The sequence below is a fragment of the Humulus lupulus genome, chromosome 9, assembly GCF_963169125.1.
Source record: "Humulus lupulus chromosome 9, drHumLupu1.1, whole genome shotgun sequence".
In the NCBI taxonomy this organism is placed as follows: domain Eukaryota; kingdom Viridiplantae; phylum Streptophyta; class Magnoliopsida; order Rosales; family Cannabaceae; genus Humulus; species Humulus lupulus.
This window is the reverse complement of record NC_084801.1, coordinates 10,212,977-10,223,740: the sequence shown is the minus strand read 5'-3', so window position 1 is coordinate 10,223,740 and position 10,764 is coordinate 10,212,977. Positions and strand designations below refer to the sequence as shown.

General features: G+C 37.6%; 1 protein-coding gene across 2 annotated transcripts; it reads left to right on the top strand.

Annotated features, from left to right (window-relative positions):
* The first annotated feature begins 7,308 nt into the window (after positions 1-7,308).
* Positions 7,309-8,601, top strand: LOC133800865 (uncharacterized). 2 transcript variants are annotated; one of them, XM_062238952.1, is made up of 4 exons: positions 7,309-7,602; positions 7,747-7,934; positions 8,019-8,181; positions 8,258-8,601. In XM_062238952.1, the coding sequence occupies exons 1-4, from the start codon at positions 7,525-7,527 to the stop codon at positions 8,471-8,473; spliced, it is 645 nt and encodes a 214-aa protein (XP_062094936.1). In that variant the 5' UTR covers positions 7,309-7,524; the 3' UTR covers positions 8,474-8,601. The 2 variants fall into 2 exon arrangements, with proteins under 2 accessions (XP_062094936.1, XP_062094937.1); XM_062238953.1 differs by having other exon boundaries at positions 7,319-7,602; positions 8,273-8,601.
* The last annotated feature ends 2,163 nt before the right edge of the window (positions 8,602-10,764 follow it).

Genomic DNA, 10,764 nt, shown 5'->3' with positions numbered 1-10,764 from the left:
GGAGGGTTTTTGAGAACAAGTTATAGTTGAAGACGAAGGCACACTTGTATGCAATGAAGCAAAACTTCGAGTTTGTGGTGAAGAAGTCAGGTACTCAAGTTTGGTATATCACTTGTAAGGATCCTGATTTTGGGTGGAGATTGAGGAGGAAGAGAATGCATAAATCTGATATGTTCGAGATAACTTGTTTCACCAATAAACACACTTGCTCACTTGACCTTCGACATAAAGGCCATCGCCAAGTTGCACCTTGGGTTATTGGTCATTGCATAAAGAAAAAATATCAGACTGGATCGAGTGCGTAAATGGAAAACAACATAAGAGAAGAAAATAAGAATGATTATGGCATTGAGTTGTCATATGGAAAAGCTTGGAGATGTCGAGAGAAAGCTCTTTCTTATGTCAGAGGGACACTGGAAGCATCCTACCAGAAGTTACCGTCATACTTGTTCATGCTTCAACAGAAAAATCCCGGGACGTTGACAGATTTTGTCACTGAGGAGGATCGGTTCAAATATTGTTTTTTGCTCACTCGGAGTTAGTATAAGAGGGTTTCGTACATGTCGTCGTGTGTTATGTGTGGACGACACTTTTTTAAAGACAAAATACAGTGGGCAAATTTTATCTGCAGTCGCACTGGATGCAAATAACCATCTATATCTAGTTGCATTTGGTATTGTGGATAGTGAGAATCATGATTCTTAGAAGTATTTCATGTCAAAGCTAAAGGAAGCGATTGGGGAAGTTGATGACCTGGCGTTTGTATCTGACAGGCATGGAAGTATTACACATACCTTGGAAACTATTTTCCCCAATGTCTATCACGGTGCTTGCTATCACCACATTAGTATGAATGTGGTTGCTAAATTCAAGAATGATCATTGTCATGTGTTGATGTACAATGCGACATATGCTTTTAGGAAATCTGAGTTCCACGCTCACTTTGAAAATATTTATAACCAGCCGACCTAAGCGGAAAAATAGGGTTTAACCCTAGTTCCTTTTTAAACCCTCGGTCGTGGCGGTCTAGCAGCTGCATATGTACACATCGTCACCTAAGCTCTCCAACTCAAGGATAGTCCAGCTTTCTTTTGCCTTTACCTGCTCCACATAGCACCCGTGAGCCGAAGCTCAGTAAGAAAACTCAATATGCTCATGAACAGTAATAACATGTTACTAAATCATAATAGGCATGCCTAGCAATAATTGCCCTATTCGTGCATGCAAGCAAGTCCAAGTAAATGATTGTGCTAATCAGATGAGTGACTATGGAGTCATAAACTTGGGTTTTTGCACCCTAATCAGATGAGTGGATAACACTTTATGATTTTGATAATCATATTGGGGCTTGTTGCCCAAATCAGATGAGTGATTAACACTTTGAGATTCTGGTAATCATGCTGGGGCTTGTAGCCTTAATCAGACGAGTGAGTCACACTTTGGGCTCCGCACCCTAGATAGGTGACTAAAGAGTCACTATTTTTGGGCTTTGCACCCTAATCAGATAAGTGACTGATGAGTGAGTCACGAACTTGGGCTCAGCACCCATAGCCATGTGACGATGCAGTTACCTGAGCCTTTTGGCCCTGGCTCTAACTAGCCTTTAGGCTAGACAAGCGCTTTGAGTTTTCAACGAACTTGAGGTCGGTCAAGCATTAATGCTCATGATGATTCATTCGATGCTTATGTTGATTAGATCTAATCATTTCGGCTTGTGTTGAACATATTAATTCCATTCTTGACTTTTAAGCCAATACCATACGACTCATGCCGATTTCTAACTCATGGGTTAGTGTCATACACAAGTAAGCAATGCAACCAGGCATATATCACATGTAAAATATCCAAACGTAGGGCATTCAGTATGCTTACTTAACAATCACTAGCACAATAATGATCATGCACAATTACAGAGACTCAAGCTCTAATCAATCTCATATTCAATATTCATGTCATGCCCTAATCACATGTATCTCATGCATCACATGCATCACATACTGGGTGCAGTTTTCTTACCTTTGGTCCACGCACAGGTTACCAATAAATGAGCCACAAGCACGATGTTGTTTCCAATCCCCTAGCGATAACCTAGTCATAACCATAAACGGTGTTTCAATGAGTTCAAGTTCCAAAACCCAACCCCGGGACCAATCCCGCGCTCTCGGGACCTCCAATTCCACCAAACAAGATGGTGGAATCATCCCCCGAGCCCTCGGGTCAAAACCCCAAAAAGTATAAAAAGAAAACAACATTTTGAAGGTTGTGTAGCGCTAAAAAGCTACCTTTGGGCGCTACAGCGCTACAAATAGAATTAGAATCCCCTAGATAGAGAACTTAGCGCTGTAGCGCTACCACCCTAGCACTACAGTGCCTAACCCAGAAATCTGGGTTCTCAGCTTCATGTTCTTCGAGCTTCAAAGCTCCAAAACTGACCCCAACCTATCCAAATCTCAAAATTAAAGTTCCCAAACATCCTAATCTCCCAAAACCAAAAAAAAAACCAAGCTTCAATTCATCCAAAAACTCATCAAAATACAAAATCCAATCCAAGCTTAATAACTTTAAAAATTAAGAACTTAAAACTTGGATTACCTCTGATTATGTCGTTTCTCACTAAATCCTCTGGCTAATAAGCTTCTAATCTTCCCTAGAATCGATATGCCTCGATCCTTGCTTGAATCCGAGTCCTAGAACTCAAGTTTCCTTCGAAAATGTGATCGGGTGTCGAAAATTGGACTTTGAGGGAGAGAGAACATTCTGAACGTTCTTTTAATTTCTTAACAGGTTACTTCAAGCTTAAGTAGCCTCAAGCAAATCCTATTGCTCGGGGTCCCGAAAACGCCCCTGGGGGTAAAATAGTCAAAACTCTCATAATTTCTCCCTGATCTCACTAACTCCCAAATTATCATCAAATATTTATTCCCATAACCCAATAACCCGGTAATGTGCTAAATATCCCTTGACTCACTTTGAATCAAGTATGAATCTCGTTGTGACTTTCCCACTAGCTTGCCTCCTAGGATCGTCTCGTACAGAGTAACCCTAGCATAACCAAATAATAATGAAGCACCACACACATGCCACATATATGCCAAATATACCCGAAATGACCAAAATATGAAAATCACCCAATTAATCAGAAATAGGTTCACATGCATAGTTAATACACCTAAACATGCATATAATTATTTAATTGCATTATAAATCAATTATGGCCCTCCCGACCTCTTAATCAAGGCCCTAAGCTTTATTAGGAAATTTTGGTCATTACATCGGGACACAAGGTAAGACAACTGTTTGTACTCGTAGAGTTGTGTGGAGTATAGTGGTATATGTATTGGTTATATTTTCTATGTCATACATGTGATTATGACTGATCGGTAAGAGCCGGAAGCAGCAAGAGCCAGGAGCAGCAAGAGTCGGGAGCGGCAAGAGCCAGGAGCCGCAAGAGCCGGAAGCAGCAAGAGCCGGGAGCGGCAAGGGGCCGAGATCGGTGATAAGCATGCTGAGTGCATGCCGCCAGGGTGAGACCCTCTAGGGTGTTGTACACACTTGTTTGGTTAAGGCTGCGAATTTGGTGTCTGATAGTACACCTCGATCGGCAAAGGCCGCAGTTATGCTACTGTGTTGCTGTGTTACTTTGCAGCTGTGATATTGTGCTGTTATTGTATTATTGTGCTATTGTATTACTATACTATTGTGCTACTATAATATTAGGCTGTTATCCCATTGTGTTATTGTGCTGTTATAGTGTTGTGTTGTTGTGAATTCTAATAGGAGCTCGTAAATGTTTGTTGTTTGATTAAGTATGTATTTGTATAAATATATTATTGTATGTTGTGCTTGAAGTTCTCTTGCTAGGCCTCAACTCACGGGTGCTTTATGGTGTAGGTAAGGGCAAGGAAAATGTCTAACTACCGTGAGTTGGAGGGCATGGAGCGGTGTGTACATGTTTGGCCTACCTGGCCGCCACGACATGGATTATTTTGAGGAACACGTGGTAAACATTCGATTTTGTCGCTTAGGTCGACTGTACCATACCTTTGGGTTGTAAATGTATTTCAAAACAGTATTTTGGGATCCCAATGTAACATTTTTACGAATTTTAATGAATGACCAACTCTTTATACTTAATGTTCATCAAATGAGTCTTTATTTTGACTTAATCACACTTTTTAACCTAAAACCTCGATTAGCGAGCTAATATCACATTTATAAAATCACATGGTAACAACTCTAAGAGAGTAGGGCATTACAAGGCATGACGAACGTGGAGGAACCACTAACAATAGATTGAGATTGTTGCTAAGTCATTGATGTCGATGGATGAAGACTTGATTCTGTCTCATTATATTGATCAAACATTGTCTGTATTGTTTGCTCTACCCTTTTCACCATCTGAGCGCACGTCATCTCATCATAAGTAGCACTAAAGCAATTAATAAGATACTTAAGCTTGTATCTTGGGTCAAGAACCAAGGCAATGAGAATTGCTTCGTTACATTCATCAAGATTTACCCAATACTTGTCATACTTTAGTTTCATGCTCTTTGCCATTATCCCCAACAACTCGTCCTAATCATCATCAAGTGCTAAGTCATACAACTCCTATTGCATATTGCAAATCTCAATGAAGTACTTATTTGCAGTAACGTAAGTAGATCCACTAAACTTAAATGTCACTTCATAAAAAGTGTCCAAAAATCTCACAAACATTGAAGCATTATCCCAATCAACATCAGTGGGGGGTCTTTTCTTTGGCTTTCCATCTTTGTCAACCTCTTCAAAATATTTCATATAATTTGTATCTGATTCAATTCTCTCAAATGCCTTATGAAATTTCATTGCACAATTAAGCATTAGGAATGTGGAGTTCCACCTTGTTGGGACATTTAAACACAAAAGTCCTTTACATTCAATCCTTTTCTCCATCACACACTCCTTAAAATTTTTAAGCATAGATGGGAAAGACCTAACAAATCTCACAACATTTATAATTGCGGCAATTGACTCATGTTTTTCCTTCAACCCTTTAGTGACAATTAGGTTCACTATATGAGCGCAATGCCTCATATGTAAGAACTTTCCATCCAAAATAAGTCTCTTCTCTTTCTCTTTGAACTTCCTCTTCAAGTATCTAATGACAACATCATTAGATGATGCATTGTCTACCATAATGGTAGACAACTTAGAGATGCCCCATTCATTCAGACATAGCTCAATCTCTTTGCCAATGGTTTCCCCTTTATGATCTACCACTTGGCAAAAATTGATAATTCTTTTTCGATACTCCCAAGCATTATCAATCCATTGTGCAGCGATGACCATGCAATTCAAATTTTGAATGGAAGTCCAAGAATCAGTAGTAATCAATATCCTCTCACGTCTCAAAATATTTTTCAATGTCACCTTCTCCTCCTTATATAATTTCAAAACATACTTGACAACAATCATTCGAGAAGGCATCTCAAACCTAGGTTGCAGTGTTTTGAGAAATCTTTTGAACCCTTCACCCTCGAATTACACATACACTTCGGGGGAGGAGTCTCTTCGTTAGGATCTGTCGGGGGAGGAAGATATTCCTTAGTAAAATGATCCCAAACATATGACCTTTTTTCCTTTTTTTCAAGAGGAATAAGAGGTTTACCCCTCTATCTAGCCCAAGTTTTTTTACCCTTATCAGTAGGGTTTTTCAATCTGAGTGAAAGGTGATTTGATCATCTATCAAAGGAGGAGTTTCATCTACCTCATCAATATCCATTGCCTAATACAACATATTTAAGAAAAAAAACTAATTAACAGAGCATCACACAACAAGCCTAATATCCACTACAACAATGCAACACACAACAAGCATAATATCCACTACAACATGGCAGCACACAAGCCTATAATCCACTACAACAAGGCAACACACAAGTCTAATATCCACTACAACAGGGCAACACACAACAAGCCTAATATCCACTACAACGGGGCAGCACACAAGTCTATAATCCACTATAAAAAGGCAACACACATTCACATAAGCCTATTTATTATAATTCAATATAACAAAGATAATAGATTTACCTCAAGTTTCAAAGTAGAAGCAATGACTTTAGACTAGTCCGCTTTCACTCAAATCTGTAAATTCACAAAAATAGTTAATTGTCACTAAAATTTCAGCATATGATCATGACTTTTAGCATTAAACATTGTAACCTAAAAGCATGTGCACAAGCCATAATATTCAATTCAAGTAAAAAAGATCCAAACATCAAGAATAACCAACCTTGATATTACTTCTTTCAATGAAATTAACTCTCAAGAACTGAAACAATAGCTATTTGTTTTTGTTTTTGCCAAATTCACACACACACACACAATAGACACTGTCACACACACATAGGAAAATTTTGTACTAGAATTTAAATCCATAGTGAGTACATTATATATATACATATACATACACATAGATACATATTATACAAAGACAAAATGTGAGATTAAAAAACAAAGAAAAGATCAAAAGACCTGCTCACCATGGGTTGGGTGCTCTGTTACCTCGGCTGGGTGGCTGCGCCTGCAGCTGGGTCCTGCGCCAGCGACGGAGGGGTGACCGTGGGCTGGGCCGGTGAGTGTGTGAGCCAAGTGAGAGATAGAAAGAAGTGAAGGAGAGAAAGGGTGAGGTCGTGTGATTGTGCGAAAGGTGAGGGAGGGAGAGAAATGGTGGTGGTGAGGCCTGAGCCTCTGAGCTTGGCTGGTGGTGCGTGGTTGTGGCCACCGACCTACGTGCATGAGAGGAGAAGTTGAGAGCCAAGAGGTGAGGGTCGGGAGAGAAAGAAGAGTTTTTGGGTTTTTGTGTTTTTTTAGGGTTTCACTTTCACACTTTCATATTTCATTTCAAAATCAAAATTAGTTTTTTTTTTTGTTAACCCAAAACTGTGATCCTTTATTTTTAGAACCCAAACCCAACCTGACCACTGTTGGGTTTGGATCAGATTAGACTCGAAATCGGCGGGTTTTGCCAAAAAATAGGTTTTGCGGGTTGTGCAAGTTTTCAAGTTTTGCGGGTCAAATGTTCATCCTATCATATAGATCTTTTTAGTTGGAAAATTGTTTACAGAATGCGTAACAGACAACGATTTATGGCCCAGCAGAAATCAATTTATAGTCCAGTTATTTCTTCTGTAATTAACTGGGTAATAAATCGATTTTTGTTGCACATTGGATAAATTATTTTCTATCTAAAATGATACGTGTGATACACATTTATTTAGTAGGTTTGAGGAGTAATACAAAATAAAATTTGGTTAACTAAGTTGTACTCTTTTTAAAAATTGGGTACCTGTACTCTGGTGATATAAATCTTTTTGTGTCACTCTACCAAGTACATAGATGGTATAGCCGTAGAAGAACTTATAAGCTGCTGACGGAAATGGCGCCAATCTCAGCAGCCAAACAGAAACTTCCACCTATAAATAGTAAACTGTTTTGAGTACTTCGCTGAGCACTCGATTCTTTCGGACTCAATTCTCAACTATGGCGTTTTCCGAGGCCTTCCATGAACGGCTTGAACGTATGGAGTTTGATCGAAACAAACGTCTCTCTCTTCTCCAGGTACTCTTTCTTACTCTCTATTTCACTCTGTAATTAATGGAGAGATTGATTCTTTACTAGTTTTCACAATCTCTTATGTTCATTCTTTGATTTTCCTGCACTATCTTGGTTGCCAAAGGAAGATGAAAATTTACCATTCCGCAGGCAGAGAAAGAGTTGGAATCGAGCAAGTCTCTGGTCCTGGCATCGAAGCTGGCGGAGATCAGGGCCACGGAACAGAGGTGCTTTGTGCTCGATCAGAAAATCGCCGTCCAAAATTTCAAAATCTTAGCTCTCAAATCCGAGATCGAAACGATCGATTCCAATTACGAAATCTATTCAAAACAGCTGAGGTAAAAAAAAAAAAAAATCCATATTCCTGCGAGCGATTAATTTCTCGATCGATATCTTGATTGGCTTTGATTTTACAATCTTAGGGATTTGATGAATGAAGTAGCGGATCTGGAGGAGTTGGAGAAGCAGAAAGACCAGTTCTACGAGTCAAAGATCTCTGAAATGAAAGAGTTCAAACAAAAGGCGGAGGGATTTGGTTTGGAATTAAGAACGCGAGTACAGAATTTGAAAATCTGCCTCAGTCAGGTAAAATTCTTGATCATTCTTCTTCTTCTTTTTCTACTTGTACTATATTTGATTTGGCATTGACAATTGATATCAGATCCAAAAATTTCAGTTGCAAAAGAGCTTTGTGAAATTTCAAGGCAACAATGGATACAGTAATAATTCTGAAATAGCTGCAGCTGAGATGATGAAGTCTCAACTCTTGGCTGCAAAACATGAATTGGATAAGAATTTGGCTTCCAATTTGAGAATGAAAACACATTTGCAGATGGAACTTCAGAGTATCTCATCTATAGATAATACCAAAAACTAACAAAATATGTGTAAGGGATGGGATGATTGAGCATTGTTAAGGGGCATGAGGTTCTCTGGTGTGTGGTATTGACTCTATACATTGTCTATTTTTTCTTGCTAAGACTATGAACCTATTGGTCGAGGTTATCCATGACACAATTGTTGATCATTGAGAACGAATCGTGGTGTGGAGTAAAATGGTATAGGCCTAAACTTTATGAAAGAAAGCAGGCCCCAAAAAAAAACGAAGTTGGTAAAAAGCAAGGGAAATTATAAAAGATGCTCAACCAAAGCAAAAACATGACCTAAAGGGTAGTAGTATATCTTGATGGAATACTCCATAGAAAATCTTTTATTAACGAAATCAAGCAATAAAGAAAGGAAACTGATTGAAATAGAAACCCCAACTAAAACTGACTTGTATGAGGGGCCAATATATAATGAGATTGAAAATATACTTCACGATGTTTCTCTCCAATTATTGAAAATAATGGCATTGAGCATCCTCTTCTGTACAATTTTCCTTCCAAGATAGTGTTTCTTGGAGTCTTGTACATTAACTTTCGAGCCTCGTTCCGATCTGTAGGTAAGCTCTCGGTTTCGAGGTAGTCAATAATTGGGGTCATCCAAGTAGATTGCGGGTCTATCATTTCAACCTCGACCTCGTCAGGCTCGGTTATGCTTGGCTCTGGTAGGAATTCGATGTTGGGAATACATTTTACAGGATCATAAATATTTTCATGTATGTTTCATATATTAGACAAATTAACATATAAAACAACCTAGAAACATGTTTATAATGAATTTCATAAAATAAATCAAATAACAGTGTTTAAGAATCTTACTTTTACGCAGTGGAATTGGAACAACTCTTTCTTTCATTCTCTCTAACCCTTGATTTCTTTCTGTAGCAGCGTATTATCAAGAGATTGAACTAGATCAACAACATAGTCTTCCTCACCAATCCTTTGATCAACCTAGAACTAGTGTGGGCTGGTTCTCAACACATGAGATATAAATCTATAAAAGAAGAAGAGAGAGTGGCTAGAAGAGTGTGATTCTAGAGTTTTCTGTGACTTACTCTTGTTGTCTAACGACTCATGTTTTTTCAAACCGAAAACCCTAGCTATAACACTATTTATAGACACATCCATGGACTTATTTTTCTTATTTAAATTAATTAAAATTAAAATATAAATAAAGCTCCATCATGGCTGACTCACGCCATATGGGTTGGGCTCATGATATGTGTCTTAAATTTAAGGCTCAATGGCTTCAAATTCAAGATCCTTTTATTTATACATTTAATAATTAGTTAATTAAATCCTTATTCAAATTAACTATTTATAATTTGAAACTTAATTAAATATTATTTATTAATATTAACACCAATTTTTCATTATTAATAAATATGCTCAGTATTATCTTTTATTCTCTAAATCACACATCTTTATAATTTTTTCCAAAATTGACATAGTCAACTTTAAAAATCCTAATTGGTAATTAAATCAATTAATTGAGACGTTCTGGATGATTTATTCAAAGGTGATGCGAGGACCATGGATACATGAAATCAAGCTCCGATAAATTACCATGAATTTATTTACGAATAATTTCACTACCTTATTAATTCATCATGACTCCACTATAGATTCATAATTGAACTCTTGAATTCATAAAACGCTTTACACTTAAAGTAAATACGTTATTCATTATTACAACTATGTTTTTCATTCAATCATCTATAGATGATCTACAACTAAATTGGGTACAAATAATTGTTTTACCCCTCGTTGTATTTTTTCCTTAAATACCACCAAGTTCCTTGTAAATGATTTTCCCGTGAACTTTAATAACAGAAATGAGTACTCAATCATTCAACGCGTTGAACCAAGCTATAAGGTGATTTTCATTTCACTTCTTAATCTAGAAGTTATAGATGTTCATATCTATGATTAACACTCCCACTCAAATCCCCAAGATGTAAGTATGGGCTAGTCCGTAGGGTAAGCTGGTAACGAACAAATCAAAGGACTTGAATAATACAATCAATTAGAACACTAACCACACCGAATTGAGATTGAATTGACCTATGGTCAATTATGATATGACTATATTAGATAATAACGGTACATTTGCTTATCTATCTAAAGTCAATATCGGTCCAATCCAATGTAACAAATACATTCGATCTTATCTACTTTGCTAATGTTCTAGAAAGAACATAACACTACAATGTGTAAGTAGATTATATCGTAGATTGACAAGTTAGTGTAAATCCTGAGCACTGGCTAATCTTAGGACTATCTT

Coding starts and splice junctions, on each gene's coding strand:
- LOC133800865 (XM_062238952.1), top strand. CDS start 7,525: ATGGCGTTTTCCGAGGCCTTCCATGAACGGCTTGAACGTATGGAGTTT. Junction 7,603..7,746: donor AACGTCTCTCTCTTCTCCAG/GTACTCTTTCTT, acceptor ACCATTCCGCAG/GCAGAGAAAGAGTTGGAATC. Junction 8,182..8,257: donor TGAAAATCTGCCTCAGTCAG/GTAAAATTCTTG, acceptor AATTGATATCAG/ATCCAAAAATTTCAGTTGCA.